The sequence below is a fragment of the Equus caballus genome, chromosome 4 (assembly GCF_041296265.1).
Source record: "Equus caballus isolate H_3958 breed thoroughbred chromosome 4, TB-T2T, whole genome shotgun sequence".
In the NCBI taxonomy this organism is placed as follows: Eukaryota; Metazoa; Chordata; class Mammalia; order Perissodactyla; family Equidae; genus Equus; species Equus caballus.
This window is the reverse complement of record NC_091687.1, coordinates 88,531,455-88,556,055: the sequence shown is the minus strand read 5'-3', so window position 1 is coordinate 88,556,055 and position 24,601 is coordinate 88,531,455. Positions and strand designations below refer to the sequence as shown.

The 24,601-nt window shown below is 37.4% G+C and overlaps 1 protein-coding gene across 6 annotated transcripts in view; it reads right to left on the bottom strand.

Moving 5' to 3' along the window:
• NRF1 (nuclear respiratory factor 1) overlaps nucleotides 1-24,601 on the bottom strand; it is a 123,915-nt gene that overhangs the window by 58,534 nt on the left and 40,780 nt on the right. For 2 of the 6 annotated variants that reach the window (XM_014739149.3, XM_070265820.1), the window contains exons 2-6: nucleotides 22,163-22,217; nucleotides 16,481-16,712; nucleotides 8,734-8,848; nucleotides 5,445-5,571; nucleotides 366-506 (exon numbers count right to left, since the gene is read on the bottom strand). In XM_014739149.3, coding sequence (XP_014594635.2) covers nucleotides 366-506; nucleotides 5,445-5,571; nucleotides 8,734-8,848; nucleotides 16,481-16,712; nucleotides 22,163-22,168 — 621 coding nt within the window. In that variant the 5' untranslated portion in view covers nucleotides 22,169-22,217. Of the gene's footprint in view, nucleotides 1-365; nucleotides 507-5,444; nucleotides 5,572-8,733; nucleotides 8,849-16,480; nucleotides 16,713-22,162; nucleotides 22,218-22,383; nucleotides 22,464-23,886; nucleotides 23,978-24,601 lie in introns of those variants that run through there. The other 4 variants (XM_070265822.1, XM_070265823.1, XM_070265819.1 and 1 more) reach the window with 3 other exon arrangements.

Below are 24,601 nucleotides of genomic sequence, written 5' to 3'. Positions count from 1 at the left end.
AAAGAGGAGCACCTCAGCCCAAAAAAGACTAAAAGTTTACTTGCTCCATTTGATTGTGATTCAAAGTCCTAACAGTCTCCTGTCCAAACCAACTCCAGCTAAAAGTGTCTTTATCCAACCCAAGGGCCCAAATGAAAGGATAAAACTGCCAACAGAAGGAGGGGACCACATCCATATCCTTGGCTGGGCACGTTCTCCTGGCACTACATTTTCTTTTCCAAGGCTGCAACTGTTTCACTATAAGACTCCAGCCTGCATCTCACTCTGGTGGTATCACTAAGGATGAAACTAAACAAAGTGATCTGAAGCCCGCCCACACCATTGCCACTTGTCTCTGTCTCTCCTCCTCACTTCCCGCCCCTTACCTGGGTCATTTTGTCCACAGAGACTGGAATTCCATCGATGGTGAGAGGCGGCAGCTCTGAGTTAACCTCCTGTGGCGCAGGGGCGTGTTCTGCCAGGGCAGACTCCAGGTCTTCCAGGATCATGCTCTTGTACTTACGCACCTGCAGGGAATTAAGGGCAGAAGTAAACAAGATGCCCAACAACCAAGGAGGGTTGGTGCCAAGCAACCAGAGAATGGGTGGAGCTGGCTTCCCTCAGCCAGTGCAGAGCCCTAAGAACAAACACATCTACAACTAGCAGATAAAAATACTCACTGGCCCCAAAGACATCACATTGAACAGAATTAAATGAAAAGATGATGAAATTACAGGTAACAGTAGAAAAGAGCCAGTGGAAAAAGTTTTACAGAAATACTGCTTCTCAGTTAAAAATCACATTTTCTTGGTCAAGGCCGGCCCTAGCACCTGTTCCAGATCTAATAGGAATGGCATTCATTATTCTGCATTTCCCAGGCCACTTGACAAAACCTAGTTGTGGCCGTTAATCGCCAAAATCATTTTCAAGATCACCAAGGGCCTATGTCTCTAAACCCTCTAAGCAACCTACTTGAAACTGCTGCTACTTTCCTGCAAAGGCAGACTACCAAACAGACAGGAGATTCAAGTGCAGAGAGGCTGGACTGAAAAGCATCAGGGAAAAAACCAAGAGGCATATGTTGTAGCTGGATGTCAAAGGTGGCACTATCAGTAAGGTCCAGGGCCAGAGAGAGTGCCAAGGGCAAGTCATCCTCCTTTCTGGTACTCCCTGGTGTCAGAGGTGAACTTCAAACCCATGAGGCCTCTGTAGTTCTGACAAGCTCAGGTCTGAATCAGATATTGTTGTTCTGACTCCATTCCTTCCTCCACTGCCAGTGAAAGGTGTCTCAAAAGACAGAGAACTTAGCAGCACATTTGCACATGCACACACTCTTCTACCATGAGCACAAACGGTAGACAGACCCCGGATCCTACAACCAACAATAATAGATTCGTTCTCTTGAAGGAATACACAAGGGGTATGAAGGCACCTTTGGGAATAACAAAGAAGCCATGGAATTATGAAAATGTGACAAGATGGGATAGGAAATTAATGCTTTCAAGGCTCAAGCCATTATCTTAGAAAAAAAGGGAAAAGAAAATGAGGTTTGCCCAGTTAAGACAATGTCTGAGTCCTGAGTTTTCTGCTAAGGGGACTAGACTCTCAATCAACCTAGTCCACTTCCTTATAAGTACCTCATTATGAGGATTAAAAAAGAAAGATTCCTATACTCCACCTCAATCATCTGGAAAAGTAAAAATTATTGCTGGCTACAAAATACAACTTTTGTAGCTACAGAATCTTCCAAATAAATCAACAAGAAAGGGGATGAAAGAAAAACAGTGCAAACATGTAGAATCATTATCACTCTAGAGATTCAGTTTTATCCTGGTTTCTAATAAAAAAGAAAGTTTCAAATATTATTGTCAACATATACCGTAACATAAGCAGCTGGTGTTACCACGGCAATATTAAGGACTTATATTTTATTAGCTAGTTTCAAGTAATTTCAGCCATTTTCATGGGTCAGTAAAATTCTATGAATTCATATCCAGGTATTTTGCTAAACTGATCAGTGCTATACACTTCCTTAAAAATATCTTGAGTTTCAAAAACAAAACGCACTTAGAGCATCCCTCAGAGTAACATACAACAAAACACCTTCAGGTGTGACCACAGTATTTCTTAGCTTGCTTAGTAAAGTTAAGCAACTTTCCCAGAATTATACAGCAAGTGCTCCAATTCTATTTGGTCTATCAATTCTGAGATGCATATTTTTTCACATGTATTAGTCCTCTGAAACTGGGATACATCTTAAAACCACACCATACAATTCACCCATTTAAAGCGTACAATTCAATCTTTTTAAGTATTTTTGTAGGGTCTGCAAGCATCATCATAATCTAATTTTAGAACACTTCATCCCCCCTAAATGAAACTCCATAACCATTGGCTGTCACTCTCTGTTCCTCCCTCCCTCTTCTCCAACCTGGCAACCACTAATCTACTTTCTGCCTCTATAGATTTGCCTTCTGGACATTGCATATAAATGGAATCATACAACATGTGGTCTTTTGTGACTAGGTTCTTTCATTCAGCACAATGTTTTCAAGGTTCACTCATGGTGTAGTGTTTATCAGTATTTCATTCCTTTTTATTGCTGAATAATATTCCATTGTATGGATAATACCGCATTTTATTTATCCATTCATCAGCTGATAGATATTTTGGTTGTTCCACTTTGTGGCTATTATGAACAATGCTGCTATGAACATTGTGTGTATAAGTTTTGTTTTCAGTTCTCTTAGGTAAACCTAGGTGTAGAATTGCTGGGTCACGTAGTAACTCTACTTTTAATATTTTGAGAAACGGCCAAACTGTTTTCCAAAGCAGCTGTATCATTTAACATTCTCAACAGCAATGTATGAGGATTCCAATTTATCTACATCCACATCAACATTTATTATTGTCCATCTGTTTTTTAAAGATTGGCACCTGAGCTAACATCTGCTGCCAATTTTTTTTTTAACTACTTCTTTCCAAAGCCCCCCAGTACATAGTTGTATATTCTAGTTGTAGGTCCTTCTGGTTCTGCTACGTGGGATGCTGCCTCAGCATTGCTTGATGAGTGGTGCTAGGCCCATGGCCAGGATCCGAACTGGTGAAACCCTGGGCCACCAAAGTGGAGCACACGAACTTAACCACTCGGCCATGGGGCCGGCCCCTACCTTTTTTGATTACAGTCATCCCAGTGGGTGAGAAGTGGTATCTCATTGTGGTTTTGATTTTCATTTCCCTAATGATGAACAATTATTTATCATTAGTGCTTGTGAGCTTGCTGGTCATTTCTGTATCTTCTTTAGAGAAATATCTATTCAGATTCTTCGCCACTTTACAAGTGGGTTGTCTTTTATTGTTGAATTTTAAGAGTTCTTTATGTTAAGTTCTTTATCAGATATATGATTTGCAAATATTTTCTCCCATTCTGTGAACTGTCTTTTTACCTTCTTGATGGTATCATTTGCAGCCTACTTTGAACATCTGTGAATCACTGTAAGTATGTCACATAACTTGAATAGAGTTGGGTTTTGATTTGGATTTTGTTCCAATGTGAAAGAAAATCTTTGTCTTTAACAAGAGAGTTTAATCCATTTATATTTATGGTTTATAAGAGACTTAATTGGTCTTACTTATATTACTTTGTTCTATTCTTTGTTTTATTTTGTTTTTTTAATTCCTTCTCTTGTTTTCTATCTTTCGTATTTAGACTTGGTTTTTTTCTACTTTAGTGCTCTGCAAGACATATTCTGCTTCTACTCCTACTGTTTATTCTTGAGCCTGTATTTATCAAATGTCAGTCAACGGAAAAAATATCTATTGCTTTTTACCTCAGTCTAGTCTATCATATGACTGTTTGTTCCTGTTTCATAGCATCTACATCTTTTTGTAGTCTATGGAGGACTCCAACAGTTTCCTAAAACTTTCTCTTGGATTTTTCAGTGAGTAATCTTCAGAGATATTTTTCTGAGTCTACTACAGGAGTCTTTTTCATAGATCACATTATTATTAGTAGTAGTAATATTATTTAAAATTTTTTTTTTGAGGAAGATTAGCCCTGAGCTAACATCTGCCACCAATGCTCCTCTTTTTGCTGAGGAAGACTGGCCCTGAGCTAACATCCGTGCCCATCTTCCTCTACTTTATATGTGGGATGCCTACCACAGCATGGCTTGCCGAGTGGTGCCATGTCCACACCTGGGATCTGAATCAGCAAACCCTGGGCAGCTGAAGCAGAACGTGCGCACTTAACCGCTGCCCCACCAGGCTGGCTCTTTAAATTTTCAACACTGAAGAAGAGAAAACATGCCCAGATTTCATGTTTGTCCACAGCATGACACTAAGGACTACATATCAGGCATCATCTTAAACTAGAAGCCTTCTACTATATTCTTCTAAGGAAAGGTCCTAATGTGCATCCTATTCTAAGGCCTCAAGAATTTTGGGAAAACTCAAAACAAAATTCAAAAATCTTAGGAGAGAATCACATTTGTGTGTGTGAAAAAAAACCAATACAACATGGGGCCAGCCCCATGGCCGAGTTCGCATGCTGTACTTCGGTGGCTTGGGGTTCGCCAGTTCAGATCCTGGGTGCAGACCTACCACTGCTCATTAAGCCATGCTGTGGTGGCATCCCACATAGCAGAACTAGAAGGACCTACAACTAGGATATACAACTATGTACTGGGGGCTTTGGGGAGAAAAAGAAAGAGGAAGATTGGCAACACATGTTAGCTCAAGACCAAGCTTCCAAACAAACAAAAAAATACAACAAACAAAATCTCAACTGGTTACCCACTCCGAACTCTGGAAATGTCTACATTCAATATGGGAGAAATCTAATAAATGTCATTTCAAGCTAATAAATTTTATCCTAATAAAAACAAATAAAATTTAAATCTGGACATACTATTATACTAGTAATTCTGGTCAGAGAAAGAGTAGTTCACATAGTATAAGTATGCAATGGTAAAATACTATTTTTATAAAGTTAGCTATGGATAGCTATGTAATCAAAATATTCAACTGTATTTCAAAATTGAAGCAGAGTATTAAATCAATTCTTTGAAGAAATACAAGAGATTTTAAATATGCAACTCAAATATTAGCAATCAAAAAATGCTCCCAGGTTTGCCTCATGAAGTTTACATCCTGGAATTATCTACCATTTTGTTTCTGACATAAATCAGTAACTTTCTTACAAAATTCTGCACTGGTTTCTTAAAAACACAACACCGATTTTGTCCATTGCATCTGGTGAGGTAAAATACCTTGTTACAGGAAGTAGAAACAGAAATGATCCTTTTTATTTTGATCTGCATAAAGTAGTTTGAAAACTAGTCCCTACTCCCACCACTGGATGAGGGGAAGACAGAAGTAATAACTATAGAGCTAGAAAGAGGATCAAAAGAATGTGAACAACAACGCACAGAAAGCAGATCTGAGAACACAGTTCATTTCCTTACCACATTCTCCAAGGGTGCTGCACCAAACACTTTAAAGACAGGGTTGGGTTTGGAGGGTGAGATACAGAGGACAATAGCTTGCTGTCCCACTCGAGTAGTATATTCATCTAACGTGGCTCGAAGTTTCCTGAATCAGAGGATGAAAAGAGAATAGAAAGAGTTGAAGAAGATAGAAATTACAGTAAGTCAGACAAAAAATTTACTTTAACCTGAGACAATTTACTCTGATTAGATATGTTTTCTTTTACCTGAAATGTGAAAAAGGGAGTGTGAGGTTTGATATCCTGTTCAGCAAAAATATGTACATACCTTTGTCCTAAAGACCAGTGACTAGCCCAGTTATATAAGGATCTACTACAGGTTTACCTCAGGACACAGCCAGGACACTATGTTGAACATAGCGAGTACCATCCTTCCTGATCTTAGCAACACCAAGGGAGTTTTCTCTTACTGCTACTTATGATAGTAAAGATTACTACTGAGATGTCCTCATATAGATTTATTATATCATCTCCATGCTTAACGAAGGGGGCGTAAATGACCTGCTTCTAAATTCTTTGACTGATACAGTCCTTATTTATGTCTCACTGACATAATTTTATACAAAAATACTACTCCAAAATGTTGTCATTTCCAGATTTTCATTGTGATATAAACATTAATTCTTAGTCTTTCAGTATTTTACAAATGAGGATGGAGTAAAAGAGCTTTTTCAAATCTATCAACACTGGATGAAACAGAAACACTGTCCTTTCCCTCTGAAATCATGAGAGATTATTTTAAAGTTCTATACTCCATAATTCTTCTGGTAACATAGTCTACCTTTTCAAAGGACTGTGAGTCATGCCAATTCAAATGAAGGAAAGCCAACATATCTAAAACAAAGTTTTCCATCTTTCTCCAAACGGGTGTACTGTTGTATCTATTCCCTTTACAGCAAAGATTTTTTTTTTTAATTAAGATTGGCACCTGAACTAACATCTGTTGCCAATCTTTTTTTTTTTCCCTTCTTCTTCCCCCCAAAGCCCCTCAGTACACAGCTGTATATTCCAGCTGTAGGTCCTCCTGGCTGTCCCACATGGGATGCTGCCTCAGCATGGCATGAGGCATATGCCCAGGATCCAAACCAGTGAAACTCCGGCCACCGAAGCAGAGTGCACGAACTCAAACACTCAGCAACGGGGCCAGCGCCCAGATATTTCTATAAATAATACATTCTAATTCCCCCTGCCTGTACTGTCATTAAAGGAAATGAGAAGAACTGCCCATCTAGTGGTATAGAACCCCTCTGTTTGCTGAAAGCTACTGTTAAGTACTTTTCTGGTTTTTCCTTCAGTTTCTTATAATCTTCTTACGTTCTTAATATAGACTGTATTTTCTAGCTTTCATCACATAGTATTTACATGAGCTGGTACCCCATTTGGATTCAACATTCCAATAAACATCTAGAAAATTTGGAAACAGTATTTAAAATACCACAGGAAAAAACTTCTGGAAGATTTTACAGACTAAATTTCTTATCATATATGAACGCATGTTGTGCAACCTGTTGAAATATTAAGTCCTTCATGTACCACACCTGTGTGATAATCTTTCTATGCAACCTACAAACTCTTCAGAAGAAATAAAAATGAGCAAAGGACCACATACCAAATGAGAAATTTGGCAGCATTCCTTGAAGGAATGGTCTATATTCACTGTCTCCAATTCCTTTCTTCCCATTCTCTCTTGAAGACACTCCAATCCTTTCATCCTTACCACTCCTTTGAAAACAGTCTTGTCAAGTTCAATCATGATCTCTATTTTGCTAAATCTAATGGTCAGTTTGCACCTTATTCAACCTGTCAGCAGCATTTGTCAGAGCTGATCACATGCCCTTCTTCTTGAAACACCTTTTGCATTTGGTTTCCAGGATACCACACTCTTGGTTTTCCTCCTGACTCACTGGTTGCATCTAGACTCCTTTGATAGTTCCTCTTGTCTCTCCAGCCTCTAAAGGGTAGAGTGCTTCAGGCCTCAGTCCCTCACTCCCTAGGTGATCTCTTCCAGTCTCACAGTTTTAAATACTACCTATATGCTTATATCTTCAAATAAGATCTCTCTGTTGAATTCCAGACTCATATACCCAACTGCTTACTCTGTATCTCCACTTAACGGGTAAGAGGTATCACAAACTTAACATGTCCAAAACCGAATTTCTGATTCTGTCCTACCTTCTCTTTCATACCTGCTCCTCTTCCAGTAAGTATCATCTCAGTCCTTCCAGTAATCCCCCAAAAACCTTCAGGTCACCCTTCACTCCTTTTTCCTCTCACCTCCCACATCCAATCCATCAATGAATCATGCTGGAGTTGACTTTTGAAATACATCCAGAACCTGACCACCTCTTACCACCTTTGCTGCTGCTCCATTGGTTTTAAGACACTATCATTTCTGGCCTGGATTACTAACAATAACCTCCTAATTGGTCTCCCTGCTTCCATTCTTACACCCCCAGAGTCTACTCTCAACACAGTTGATTGAGTGATCATTTTAAAATACAAGTCAGATCATATCATTGCTTTGGTCAGAAGCCTTCACTGACTTCCCACCTCACTCAGAGTAAAAGTCAAAGCCCTTATATTGGACCAAAAGACCCCATGATGTGGCTCGCCACTACTACTCTGACCATATCTCCTCTCATTCTCTCCCTAGCTGTTCCTCAAATATGACTACCATGTTCCTTCCCACTTCAGAATCTTTGCTCTTGCTATTCCCTCTGCCAGAAAAGCTCTTCCCCTAGACATCAATATGGTTGCCCTTTCACTTACTTCAGGTCTCTGTTCAAGGTAGACTTATCAAAGAGGATTTCCCAGCCCATCCCTATAAAAGAAGAGAAACTACTATATCCCCTCTAATCTTCTAACCTATTTTCCTTACTCCACTTCATTTTTTCCCATACCACTTATCATCATCTGACATATTATATGTTTATTTTCTTTTTCTCTCCACTAGAATGTAAGCTCTTTAAGGGAATTTGTTTCCTTCATTGTTATAGTCCGAAGGTCTAGAACAATGCCTGGTATATAGCAGGTACATACATTTTCTCTGAATGAATTAATATGATATTATATACCTGTTAATCATATTTCTAGTTTCATTTATTTAATTTTGTAAGATAACTTTAATTCTATCATCAAGGAATCTAACTTGGTATCCTTGGCGAACCTAATCATGTACGTTCTAACCCTGCCATTCACACCATGAAGGATTTGGGGAACAGCAACAACAGGGGTAAGGAAGCTCTTACCGAAGCAAACGTGTTTGCTGTCTCTTCCGGATAGATGGATTAGACTCAAACACATGAGGCCGTTTCCGTTTCTTTCCTGTTGCCACAGCAGCAGCAGCAGCCATTCCCACAGGACCTGAAACAATAATGGATGTGCTCAGATTAGGCAGAGCTGTTAACTCTACAAGATAGAAAATAATTAAAGGTACAAAAAAGGTAGCATTTATTTCCTAATATGTTATCAATAAATGTAGAATCTTCTTGATATTATCAATATATTTCACTATTGTTCAACATGAATCATATTTTAATTCACCAATAACACTTACAATGAATCTTTTAAAAAAGTCAATGACTTATGCTTCCCCACCACACACCAGCTTGAATTTTATATAATGTTGATTTTTGTTTTGTTTTGCCAACATGCCCATACTGTTAAGGAAATATTCTCAGAGGTGCTAGATGAAATTTCAGGATTGAGAGGAAGAGCTTGCCAAAACAAAAGACTTACAGATTTCTAATTTCATTTCCATCCCTGTGCCTCTCTTTCCATTAACCCAAGACACTGCCAAGTTAAGGAAGTCAAAGATAATCACTCATACTTAGAACTCTAACAACACCACCTATAAGAGGAATATCTGGAAGAACGGCATCTTAATTGAAAAATTTTTTTCTTGTATATCTGAGAATTATGCCCAAAATGGAGTTGTTGACCACAAGGTCAAGTTGGTAAAAGCATCCTGGCACGAAAGAGATGAAAACCGTCCCACTCAAAGGAAAAAATGTTAATAAAAGTTGGTCTGGCTTGCCCTGAAACTAATGACTAAAATAGAGGGTAGGCCCTAAGGCCCTACTGGAGTCTCTGATTCTTGGGATCTCAACACATCAGTGACATTCCTTTTTTTTAAACAGACAATCCACCTTTATCCTTTTTTGTGAACCCTGTAAAAGGCTTAAATGAAAATTAAGTTTAATTGCTCACATTTATACTGGCATATATGTTATATATGTTCCAAGTTGCTCAATTAAAATAAGCCTCCATGAGAATCTAGATGAGCTTCCCTGCATGTTATTAGTCGTATAATCAGTCTGACTTAAATAAATCTGTCTAAAGAGCCCCAAAGCAAGTCAAAAAATAGACTAATGCATTTTACCTTCATCATAAATAGCTGGTAGAGGAAAGAATCTTACTGATGCATTTTTTCCAACATTCTTACTTTTTAAAATTGTGGTAAGAACACGAGATCTACCATCTTAACAAATTTTTAAGTGCACAATACAGTATTGTTAATATAGGCACAATGATGTACAGCAGATCTCTAGAACATACTCATCTTGCATAACTGAAACTTTATACCTGTTGAATAGCAACTCCCCATTTCCACATCCCAGCCCTTGAGAACCACCATTCTACCCTTTGCTTCTATGAGTCTGACTAGTTTAGATATCTTATATAAGTGGAATCATACAATATGTGTCTTCTGACCTAGCTTATCTCACTTAGCATAATGCCCTCAAGGTTCATCCATGTAGTCACATATGGCAGGATTTCCTTCTTTTTAAAGGCTGAATGATATTCCATCATGTGTGTGTGTGTATATATATATATATATATATATATACACACACACACACACACACCACATTTTCTTTATCCATTTATCCATCAATGGACATTTGGATTGTTTCCACATCTTCGCTGTTGTGAATAATGCTGCAGTGAACACAGGAGTGCAAATATCCCTACAGGGTACTGATTTCAATTCTGTGGAATAATTATCCAGAGGTGGAATTGCTGGATCATATGGTAGTTATATTTTTAATTTTTTGAGGAACATTTATACTGTTTTCTGTATAGGCTGCATCATTTTACATTCCCACCAACAGCATACAAGAGTTGCAATTTCTCTATTTCCTCACCAATATTTATCTTTTGTTTTTTTGATAATAGCCATCCTAAGTGGTGTGAGGTGGTACCTCATTTTGGTTTTGATTTGCATGTCCCCTGATAATCAGTAATGCTGAGAATCTTTTCATATACCTGTTGGCCATTTGTACGTTTTCTTTAGGGAGATGTCTACCCAATTCTTTTGTCCACTTTTTAATCAGGTTATTTGTTTTTATGCTATTGAGACGTAAGAGTCCAACATTTTATTAAAACTTTCAAATATATAACAAAGTTAAAAGAAATTTACAGTGAACATTCATATATCTGCCACCTAGACTCTATCATTAACATTTTACTATATATATCTATCCATCTTTCTATCCATTCATCAACCCATAGTGGGATTTTTTTGTTGATGCACTTCAACATACACTGCAGTACGATTCCCCTAAATACTTCAGTAGGAAGATCACTAGCTAGAGTTCAGTATTTGTTTACAAATTTTTTCCTTTGAGGTAAAATTTACATATAATGAAATGCACAAGTCTTAAGTGTACATTCAATAAATTTTGAAAAATGTATATACCTATGATACCCAATCCCCTATCAAGATATATAATACCATCAATATAGAAATTTCTTTCATGTCCCTTCCCATTCAGTTCCCACTCTACCTCCCAAAGGTACCCATGATTCTGATATATTTCACCCTATGTTAGTTTGGCCTATTCTAAAACTTCAAATAAATGGAATCATACAGTATATACTCTTTTGTGTAAGGTTTCCTTCACTTAGAATAATGTTTTTGAAATTCATCTACACTGTTATATGTATCAGTAGTTTGTTCCTTTATATCACTCAGTAATATTCCAGAGCATGAATAAACCACAGTTTATCCATTATCCTATTGATGGACACTTGGGCTATTTCCAGTTTTAGGCTATTACGAATAAGGCTGTTTAATTGATTTATTTATAAATTCAATGCAATTCAAACAAAAATCCCAATATGGGTTTTTGTGGAACTTGGTAAACTAATCCTAAAATTTAAACAGACGTGCAAAAGGCCAAAAATAGCTGAACAATTTTGAAGATTTTAAGAATGGAGGGGGGCACTCATCCTACCAAATTATCAATAGTTACTATAAAGCTATAGTCATTAAGACAGTATGGAACAGACCAAAGGACAGATAATGAACCAGGCAACTGAATTAAGAGTTCATAAACACCTCCTGTGTCAGAAGACAGAGGAAGGAAAAGGATGGGCTATTAAGAATATGGTGCTGGGGCAACCATCTGTACAGAAAAATAACGAAACTAGATCCATATATCATACCACACACAAAAACAAATTCCAGGTGGATTAAAGACCTAAATGTATAACAGCAACATCAATGAAAATGAAAACAAAAAAAAACTTTACAGGGGCCAGCCCCACGGCCGAGTGGTTAAGTTCACGCACTCTGCTTCGGCAGCCCAGGGTTTTGATGGTTCGGATCCTGGGCGCGGACATGGCACTGCTCATCAGGCCACGCTCAGGCGGCGTCCCACATGCCACAACTAGAGGGACCCACAATTAAAATATACAACTATGTACTGGAGGGATTTGGGGAGAAAAAGCGGAAAGAAAAAAAAAAGAAGAAGATTGGCAACAGTTGTTAGCTTAGGTGCCAATCTTTAAAAAAAAAAACACAAACGAAAAACAGAACTTTACAACTTTATAACAGCAAACTGTTAGTTTAGTATAGTAAACTATTGGAGAATATTTATAAACATAGAATTAAGAATAATTTACTTTACACAAGATTCCAAAAGGATAAACTGTAAGGTAAAAGAGTGATAAATGTCACAAAAATATAATTCAAAACCTTTATGGACAAAAAGAAAGAACAAAAAATTGGGGGAAGGAGTGGGAAACAAACCAGAAGATAACTGCAATGCATATTACCAAGAAAAGAATAGTATTAAAAAATGTATCAATAACTCTTACAAATCAATTTAAAAAAAGACAACTCAGTTGGAAAATGGACAAAGGTATAAACAGGAAATATGCAAAAACGGAAAAGTGACTAGTCAATGAAGATCTGCAGTGGTGCTCCATCTTGTCTTCCTGCACCGTTGGAACCTCTAGCTCAGAGACAAGCAAACTAAACCAACAGTGAGATGCTATTTCATACCCATGAGACGGACAAAAATGAGAAATGACTGACAATACCAAATGTGGTGAGGATGAGAAGCAACAGGTACTCTAGTACACTGCTTGTGGGAATGCAAATTAACACAACAATTTGGAAAGACATTTAGAATATCGAGTAAAGGTGAAAATGTGCCTGTCTTTGCCCTCCAATTCCACTCCTGGGTATACCCTCAAGGAGTGCTTTTCAAACTGCAGGTTTCTGCCCTTTGGTGGCTCATGAGTAGTTTCTTTCTTTCTTTTTTTTTGTAAATAAAATGGAATAAAGTGAAAGAGACTACAACATGTCAGTGTGTGTCACCTGCAGCAGGGGGAAGTATCACTTCATGAGAAATTATCTCAGCTTTGTATGCATTTTTAAATTCTAGATCACAATGTAAAATGTATTACTGCGGGACACTATCAAAAGAGCCTGAAAACCAATGTCAAGAAACACTCCCACAATATGCACATGAAAACATGAAAAATAATTTTCATTTGAAGCAATTTTAATAGCAAAAAAGTATAAACAACCTATGTGTTCTACCAATATTTGTGATGTTCAGATAATGAATGCAATCCGAATAACAGTTAAAATGAAAACATATGGCCACATTATCAACATGAATGAATCTCAGAAAAATAACACTGAATGAAATAAACATAATGTTACCAGAAAGATAGGATTGGAGTGCTACTATTCATATAAAATTTAAAACATGCAAAAAACAATGCTAAATATTGTTTATTGATACATACACATATAGCAAAAATATGAAAGAAATGAAGAGAATGACAAAGACCAAATTCAGAATAGAGGTTACCCCTGTGGAGGGAGGGAAGGGAACAGGGTTAGAGAAAGCAGCAACACACTACCCTTCCCTCTCCATTTACCTCACTTCATTATTTTCTTCAGAGCACTCAGTGCTTTCTGAAATTATTTTACTTTATTATTTGTATCCTTTCTCCCCTCCACTGGTCTGAAACCTCCTTGAGGAGCAAGCTCTTGCCTGTCTTGTTCATAGTATCTACACACAGTAATATATAGTATATAGTAATCCCTCAATAATTGTTGAATGGTAAATGGTAAATCACTTCTATCAGCTGAGCCTCAGTTTCCACATTTTCCATATGGAAGGTTCAGATTAAAGTCCTTTCCTAATCTTAACTCTATGACAATGCAGTACAATAATACAGCAAAACTATGTCTCAAAAGTATCCTCCTCCCTAGGAAAGAAGTTGACTTTGATTCATTATGTTAGGATGCCCTCTTCTGGGAAGTATAAAAATTTCAAAAATATATTTTAAGAAATATTTCATATACATTTTGCTACTAAGCCTTATTTTTAAATTCACCATTCCAGAAATATACAGTAGATAATAACTGACAGTAATAAGGTTATTACATGCTAAGACACTGCATCTGTCTTCTTCCCCATAAATACAGCATATACTAAAAAGATGCAGTATTTTGGCCATTCCTAATCATTGATTTCCTGTCCAGCTTTTCCTAAATATCTTCTAAGATCAATTTTTATTATATGACATTAGACCCATCCAGTCATGGCTGACATGGAGTCTTCCCCACAGTGCTACACACACAATGTAAACAGCAAAGGGAATGATACAAAACACAGCCCAGCTTTAAGTCATTTAGTGGCCCAGAAAATCTCAAAACCTTAAATTGGATTAAGATGATCTAGGATTGCTAGTGTCCCCAGGGAGCTGGCAGAAGCAAATAAAAATCCTCTCTAGAGGATGAAATATTATTCTAGACCTCAAATTATTTCTAAAAATAATTTTCCAAACACACCACACAACATTCATTCAAATGTAACCAATACATGAACAGAAAAACCAACATGAACAAGAAACAGCACTAACAAGCTATCCAGAAACAGACCCACAGGTGCTTCAGAGAATAACAGAATTACCGAATGGATTATAAAATCATAATGCTCACTTTATTCCAGGAGATTAAATTTTGTTTTCCCACTATAACTGATAACTGTAATTGTGCAAATTTGGGAAGAAAAAAACACATTTGACATTCTAAAACTATAAAACAAAACTATTAACTACTACCAAAATTAATAACTCAATGGACAGATTTAAAAGCACCTTCGGGCCTGGCCCCATGGCACAGCAGTTAAGTTCCCATGTTCCGCTTCTCAGCGGCCCAGGATTCGCTGGTTCGGATCCCAGATGCAGACATGACACCACTTGGCAAAAGCCATGCTGTGGTAGGCGTCCCACATATAAAGTAGAGGAAGATGGGCACCGATGTTAGCTCAGGGCCAGTCTTCCTCAGCAAAAAGAGGAGGATTGGCAGTAGTTAGCTCAGGGCTAATCTTCCTCAAAAAAAAAAAAAAAAAAGCACCTTAGACACACCTGAAGAGAAAAATTAATAAAATGGAAAACAGAAGAAACTACATAGAATGAAGCATAAAGAGACAAAAGGATGGTAATATAGAAACAGAGGGTAGGAGACATAAAGGACTCAGTGAAGAAGACTAACATACTTAATTGGAGTCATAGAAGGAGATGAGATGGAATGGAGCAAAATTGAAGCAAAATCTAGTGACTAAGATTTTCCAGAATTGATGAAAGACACCAATCCACAGATTCAAGATGTTCAAAGAATCCTAAACAGAATAAATGAGAAGAAATCCAGAGCCAGATAAATCACAAAAACTAAAGACAGAGAAAAATCTTATAAGCACTTGGGGAGAGGCCTGTGTGGGAGATAACTTTCAAAGGAGCAGCTGTTAGAATGAAAAAGCTGAATTCTCAAAAGCAACATGGAAACAAGAAGACTGTGGAACACCATCTTTAATACGAGGAATGAAAATAACTGCCAATGTAGAATTCCATACCCAGTAAGAATATCCCCCAAGATTGAAGGTTAAATAAAAACATTCTCAGACAAGCAAAACTGAGAGACTGCTACTAGCAGACTTATGCTGAAGGAAACACTAAATGGTATCTTTAGTCAGAAGAAAAATTCTCAGAAGACAAGCTGGATATTAAAAAAACAAGAACATTAACTGTGTATAAAACAAAATTAATGTCTTGTAAGGCTTAATGTACAAAGAATTAATATACAGGACAACAATAGAATATGGGTCAGGAACAAGGGAATGAAATTCAAGTATTCTAAGAAACTTGCATTATCCCTGTGCAGGATAAAAGTACCAATTACATAACTTCGCTTACTGAGTTAAGTGAAGAATGTTTATGTTATAATTTCTAGGGATACCACCAATAGTAAAAGTATATATAACTTCCAAACTAACAAGAAAAAAATTAAAACTTTTCCATCACTCCAAAAGAAAACACAAAAGGAAAGTAAATATAGAACACGTAGGATGAAGAGGAAGCATATAGTAAAGATGATAGATTTAAACCTAAATATATTGGTCACTACATTTAATGTAAATGGACTAAATCCCTCAGTTAAAAGTCAAAAGATGGTTGGAATGGATGAAAAAAACAAAAACAAACTCATATCACTAATAGTATATGATTCTAGAAGTTAAGTCTCAGGATAACACAGGTACAAGTTGTAAATGCAAAGCTTTAAACAAAAATTGTGAAGATATTAGATAAAGATAAATGTGAGAGTACCTGCACCCTAGGCTCTTTCAGATATTCATGGTATCATGAATTAAGCAAAAAATGAAGAGCTTCCAATCCAAACAACATTACCTGCAGCAGCCAGATGGGCTGTTACCTCATCAGCCGCTGTGGAGTTGAGTATATCTGAGTCATCATAAGAGGTGTCCTCGGGAGACGAAGGCGAGTCCTCGTCAGCGCTGAGCATACTGTGTTCAGTGTAGGTGGCCACATGGACCTGCTGCACTTGCTGGGCCACAGCATGGGCTTCTATGGTAGCCATGTGTTCAGTTTTGATCACTCCGTGCTCCTCCATGATGATCTCCTGTCAGAAAAAAGGGCAAAGAACAGGATTCAGTGCGTATGTAACACAATACTTAAACAAAGAGATATTCTCCTCAAGAGCAGAGGAACTTTGACAGTCTGCAATTTTACTACACACCTCACGACACCAAGTCATAGGAAATGGGAAGCACCACACAAATATGACATAAAAATGGTAGAATATTTTCCTTATGTGAAATCTTTCTGATGGGAATTCATTGTACTAATTCTATCCCTCAGGTCATAAAACAATAAATACTCTTAATATTACATATAATAGTAAAAAGATATTTAAAAGATCCCAGTGACTAGCACTTGACATCGTGGACATAAAAACACTTAATAAGTAAGTGAAATACTTAACATTTTCTTTGTATTTCAAACACAAATGGGAGTTAAACATTTTTTTCCCCAAAATGCAATCATTCAAATTGGTTTTTCTGCTTATAAAACTGTTTCTTGTAAACCCTGAAGTGATGCGGTAATTTATAAAGTACTAAGAAAAAGATTTGCTCTCTCTACTGCACTTATAATCTGTCTCCTCTTCCCCTCCCCCAACCTACAAAGTAGTGTGTTATCCTTAAAAAAAATTCTGTAGCATACATACATCTGATTTAAAATAAAAACATGTACACATTACACATATTATTCTATAATTTGCTTCTTTCATATTTCACTATATCTGGACATTCTGACATGTCAAAACACACAGATCTACCATACCTTTCTAAATAGCTGCAGAATACTTCATTGTATGGATGTGCCATAATTATGCAACCTGTCACCAACTGACACATAGCAAGGATGCTTCCAAATTTTTGCTACTGTAAACATCAGTGAAGTGAACATCCTTGTATATAAAATACTAAACAATGGTTCCCCAAAAAACTTTAAAAGGAATTACCATATGATCCAGCAATTCCACTGCTGAGTACATACCAGAAGAATTGAAAGTAGGGTCTCAAATGGCTATTTGTACAGCCATGTTCATAGCAGTATTATTCACAATAGCTAAAAGGTGGAAGCAACCCAACTATCCATTGATGGATAAATGGGTAAACAAAATGTGAATATACACACAATGGAATATTACTCAGCCTTAAAAAGAAAGGAACGCTGGGGCTGGCCCTGTGGCATAGTGATTAAGTTTGCACGCTCCACTTCGGCAGCCCGAGGTTCACAGGTTTGGATCCCCAGTGTGGACCTACACATTGCTCACCAAGCCATGCTGTGGCGGCATCCCACACACAAAACAGAGAAAGATTGGCACAGATGTTAGCTCAGTGACAATCTTCCTCAAGCAAAAAGAGGAAGATTGGCAATAGACATTAGGTCAAACCCAATCTTCCTCACCAAAAAAAGAGAGAAAGGAATGCAAACTAGGAATAGAGGGGAACTTCCTCAACTTGATAAAAAAGAAAAGTCTACAGCTAATATACTTAATGGTGAGGAACTAGAAGCTTCTTCACTAAGATTAGGAACAAGGCAAGGATATCCCCTCTCACTACTCCTTTTCAATGTTATACTCAAAGTCCTAGCTAATGCAGTAAGACCAGAAAAAGAAATAAAGAAAACTGTCTTTGTTCAAAGATGACAGGATTGTTTACGTAGGAAATCCAAAAGAATCAACACAACACCTCCTGAAGCTAATAGTGATAGCAATGTTGCAGGATACAAAGTTCATATACAGAAGTCAATTGTTTTCCTATATATCAGCAATAAACAATAGAATTTGAAACAAAAAACACAATACCATTTACATTAGCAACCAAAAAAATAAAATACTTAGGTATAAATCTAGCAAAATACATACAAGATCTATATGAGGAAAACTACACAACTCTGATGACAGAAATCAAAGAAGAACTAAAATACCGAGGCACTCCAATTCATATATAGGAAGACTCAATATTGTCAAGACACCAGTTCATCCTAACTTGATCTATAGATTCAACGCAATCCCAATCAGAATCTCAGCAAGTTATTTTACGGATATTCACAAACTGATTCTAAAATTTGGGGGTTTTTTTTAGGAAGATTAGCCCTGAGCTAACATCTGCCACCAATCCTCCTCTTTTTGCTGAGGAAGACAGGCCCTGAGCTAACATCCGTGCCCATCTTCCTCCACTTTATATGTGAGACACCTACCACAGCATGGCTTGCCAAGTGGTGCCATGTCCACACCCGGGATCCGAACCAGTGAACCCTGGGCCGCTGAAACGGAACGTGTGCACTTAACCGCTGTGCCACCAGGCCGGCCCCTGATTCTAAAGTTTAAATGGAGAGGCAAAAGATCCAGAATAGCTAACAGAGTATTGAAGGATGAGAACAAAGTTGGAAAACTGACACTAGTCTACTTCAAGACTTACTGTAAAGCTACAATAATCAAGGCAATGTGAAATTGGTGAAAGAAAACATAAACAGATCAATGGAACAGATCAGAGAGCCCAGAAATAGATCCCCATAAATATAGTCAACGGATCTTTGACAAAGGAGCAAAGGCAACACAATGGAGCAAAGAAAGTCTCTGCAACAAATGATGCTGAAACAACTGGACCTCCACATGCCAAAAAATGAATCTAGACACAGACTTTATACCCTTCACAAAAATTAACTCAAATGGATGGTAGACTTAAACGTAAAACACAAAACTATAAAACTTCTGGAAGATAACATGGGAGAAAACCTAGATGACTGTGGGTACAACAATGAATTTTTAGATACAAAACCAAAGGCATGATCCGTGAAAGAAAATCGATAAGCTGGACTTCATTAAAATTAAAAATGACTGCTCTATGAAAGACACTGTAAAGAGAACAATAAGCCACAGAGTGGGAGAAAATATTTGCAAAATATACATCTGATAAAGGACTGTTTTCCAAAATATACAAAGAAATCTTAAAACCAAACAATGTGAAAATGAACCACCTTATGAAAAAATGGCAAAAGATCTGGAGAGACACCTCACCAAAGAAGATATACGGACAGCAAATAAGCATGTGAAAAGATGGTCAACATCCTAAATCATTAGGGAGTTGAAAATTAAAACAATGAGATAACACTACACACCTATTAGAATGGCTAAAATCCAAAACACCAGCACCACCAAATGTTGACAAGGATGTGGAGCAACAGAAATTCTCACTCATTGCTGGTGGGAATGCAGAATGGTCCAGCCACTTCAGAAGAGAGTTGGGCAGTTTATTACAAAACTAAACATACTCTTACAATATAATCCAGTAATTGTTCTCCTTGGTATTTACCCAAAATAGTTGAAAACTTACATGCCTAAAAAAACCTGCACACAGATGTTTACAGCAGCTTTATTCATAACTGCTTAAATTTGGAAACAACCAAAATGTCCATCAGTAGGTGAATGGATAAACTGTGGAACACCCAAACAATGGAACACTATTTAGCACTACAAAGAAATGAGCTATCAAGCCATGAAAAGACATAGAAGAACCTTAAATGCATATTACTAAGTGAAAGAAGACAAACTAAAAAGGCTATATATTGTATGATTCCAACCATATGAAGTTCTGGAAGAGGCAAAACTATGGTGACAGTAAAAGGATCAGTGGTTGCCAAGGGTAGGGTGGAGGGAGGGATAAATCGGTGGAGCACAGAGGATTTTGTAGGACAGTGAAACTACTGTATACGATAGTATAATGGTAGATATACATTAGCATACATTTGTCTAAACCCATAGAAAGTACACAAAGAGTGAAGCATATTGTAAATTACGGACTTTGGGTGATTACGATGTGTCGCTGTCGGCTCATTCACTGCATCAAATGCACCACTCTGATGCAGGATGTTGATGGTGGGGGACGCTGTGTCTGTGTAGGGGGACAAGAGTATGTGGGAAAACTGTAACTTCCCTCAGTTTGGATTTATCAGTTATACCTAAATGAAGGTGAAAAAAAACCCAGGTAAAATAAGAGATTCTGACACATGCTATGACATGGATGAACCTTGAGGACATTATGCTTAGGGAAATAAGCCAGTCACAAAAAGAAAAATACTTTATGAGTCCACTTCTAAGAGGTACCTAGAGTAGTCGAATTCATAGAGACAGAAAGTAGAAGGGTGGTTGCGAGGGGCTGTGGGGAGGGGAAACCAGGGAGTTACTTACAGGTATAGAGTTTCAGTTTTTGGAAGATAAAAGCAGTTCTGGAGATTGGTTGCACAAAAATGTGGATGTACTTAACACTACTGAACTGTACGCTTAAAAATGGTTAAGATAAATTTTGTGTTATGTATATTTTACCACAATTAAAAAAAAATCACCCCTTATATCAGTTTAACTTCAGTGCAAAAATTAAATGACTAATCTTAGAGCAAAATAATAAAACTAGCCATTATTATCTTTTAAAAAAAAATCCTGCATATTACTTCATTTTCCTCTGAGCTGACATCTGTTGCCAATCTTCCTCTTTTTTTGCTTGAGGAAGATTAGCCCTGAGCTAACACTTGTGCTAATCTTCCTCTACTTTGTATGTGGGTTGGAGCCACAACATGGCTTGATGGGTGGTGTAGGACCGTGCCTGGGATCCAACCCCAGGATCCCAATCTACAAAACCGGGCCAATGAAACAGAGTGTGCCAGACTTAACCACGACGCCATGGGGCCAGCCCCTTGATTTTTTTTTTTTTTAAATAAATTCTTAAAGGTAAAATTTCTGGGTCAAGGGTATATGTATTTTAAATTTTGATGCATATTGAAAAGCTAAGTGTTTAAAAAGCTAAGTGCTAACATAATATATACCTGTATAACCTCCCCCCAAACATATATTTGAAATTTGACTATCATATAATAGTATACAGCACTGCATATCTAAAGTTTACCAAAAAGGGAGGGCAGCCACGCAGATATAGAAATATGCCTTTATGGCCACAAGTAAAAAGAACAAAATTATCTATCCATGCAAACTTCCTCTCTCATTTTTATTCCACACTATCATAAAACTCTCCTTTTCCTTCTTTGAGGACTTCTAAAATCTTTCATTCCTGAGTAACAGCTTTCTTAAGCCTCATTCTGCTATGTCTCTTTTTTTTTTCAGGTAAACTTTTTCCATGTAGATGACCAAATTTTTACTTTTCTGAGGCTCTTGGTTTCTGTTCTATAGTCTTGTGCTATTTCTGTTTATTATTATTATTTTTTGCTTTAACTTTTAGTTATCTCTTTTCACTCTCATACCATTACACATATCACAATACATCCTTCTCATCCCAGTGATTCTTAACTTTGGGACTATTCATGAACATTATCTCAAGAAGTATTCTGTATTTCAAAATAAAATTCACTTTAATTACAAACTGAAACAACCAGAGGATGCCATAAATCCAAAAAGATTAGGAATCATTCAGCTATAATTTGAACCCCTTTCCCACACTTTCTTTTCTGCTTGAGGTCATCCCAACCCTGTATCTCTGTGTGGCATAATACCTTCATGAACAAACTCGAATCCTTGTTTCTTCAAATGGAGCTTTTGAAGAGGTACCTGGTAAAATAGTATGTATTTAACAGAGAGAGAAAAGGATAAAGAAAATATAGTAAAATGTTAACATTTAGGAAATCTGAGTAAAGAGAATTCTTTATACTATTTTTGCAACTTTTCTAAAAGTCTGAAATTATGTCAAAATAAAAAAAATTTTAAACAGAGATACCTGATAAGGATTCTTCCACATCCTATGATTGGTGTGTTTCAGAATATTCAAGGGGAATACATCCTACCCCCAGATTTGTAAATATCTAAAATGCAATTTAACACACTATTTAAGTCACATAATTAAACATAATATATTAGAGGAAGACACCACTAAAATGCTATTTTTCCATCCATTTCACTGTTCTTCTAGTCTAAGAGACAAACTGCTTAGGGCATTTTAGAATTCTGGGTACTTCAAAATTGTTTTTCAATGATTTGGGATTAGATAGCATCTAACTGCTTTTCAAAGGGATTTGTACGCTATGCACTTGGCATAATGGATTTCAATTCTTTTCTCCAGAATGCAGTTCACAGCATAAATCAATAAGGCTGTCTGCTTCACAGGCTTGTCACTTCTGCCTAGTGCCTCATCTCTTTCTACCTCTCTCCCCATCCCACCTTTCAGCCTCTAGCCATTTTCCATCACTACACTCTATAAAAAGCGATTTCAGACTTCTTTGAACCAGAGTGGGATACTTGTAGACGACACTTTCAATGTTTTCATATAATAATAAATAAAACAGCTCGTCTAAAGGCAGATATGACTGGCATACACATATTGCTGGAGATCATCATGCCCTACCCCACCGAAGTCATTTTTAGTGAAGCATTTTAGCTTTCACCCACCAGGAGTCAGATTCTCTGGAAAGCAAAACGTACAGGAACTGCTAATAGATGAAAACATATTAGATAATAAGAACTCTAAAACCAGCACAGACTACTACTAGATATCCAGAACCCCTGGACAAGTTACTTAACCTCTAAGCCTCAATTTCAAAACTTTTTTTTAATGAAAGAGAAACAAGATGGTACCTATCCTCAAAAGGATGTGAGGATTAAATGAGATGATCTAGATAAAGTGAGGAACACAGTACCCAGCACAGAAATGCTCAACTTAATTATTATGATGATGCCAGAATTCCCATGTCTTTATGATTCCATCCTTCTTGACTCATTACCTGACTAGTCTCACAAGGACTGGGCCTCAATTTCTTCATCTTTAAATGAGACATCCATCTCTGAGGATATCCACCTCTGAGGATATGGTTTTCTTAATTGTGTGGAAAAGATTTTGAGTCAGGCATCTACAAAGCCCTTCTTCATTATATTAACTCTGACAACTGAAATACTGTTCCCCTAGACATAAAATGAGGAAACTATAGGGAACCAACACCCCTAACATAATTTCATGAGAGTGCACAAAACAGAGAATCAGCAAATGGACCTGACAGTAATTCCTCTGAACAGATAGGAAAAGCAAAATGAGAGCACAGGCAACATAAAATGACCCTGTGACTGTAAACACCACATCCAAATAAAAGGCATATCTGTCTATATCACCCAGAGCCAGTGACGGGCAGCAGATCAGTCAGCACTCCATTTTTAAAAAGTCATTCCCCAAAACAATAATATAACATGGTAGCAATTTTACTAAAACCTCCTTCTTAGCGTGGATCATCACCTGGGGGTCAACATGTGCTTCATCTGAAGGTTCTTCTTTATTACATACACTGTAATGAGGGGCCGGCCCGGTGGTGCAGTGGTTAAGTTTGCAGGTTCCGCTTCTCGGCAGCCCCGGGTTCGATGGTTCGGATCCTGGGTGTGGACATGGCACCGCTTGGCAAAAGCCATGCTGTGGTAGGCGTCCCACGTATAAAGTAGAGGAAGATGGGCATGGATGTTAGCTCAGGGCCAGTCTTCCTCAGCAAAAAGAGGAGGATTGGCAGCAGTTAGCTCAAGGCTAATCTTCCTCAAAAAAAAAAAAAACAAAACTGTAATGGTTGGAGAGGGGGCAGTTTGGTACAGAGGGGTTCCTACCTTTGCCATTCTAGGCCTGTAAGAGTGGGACTGAAAGATAATGGAAGAGAGCACAGAAAAACAGATTTTCTTGTCCCAGAGCACCCTGGTAGTTGTAGTCAATAATATCTAGGGAGCTATTGGAATTTGGATGCAATGTCCAAGGGAGTTAAATCTAGTCTAATCCACACAAAATGGATGAGATTAAGTGTAGAGTATTTTAAAAATCAAAGTAGGAAGAAGAGCAGGCCAGGAAATCTAATTAAGGTGCAACTAAATGTAAAAGAAGGCATTAGTGTAATCAATAGCATTATCACATCAAAAGAGAAGCTGCAAGAATTGCCTAAGGGAAAGTCTCAGAGAAAGCCTGGATCTACAGT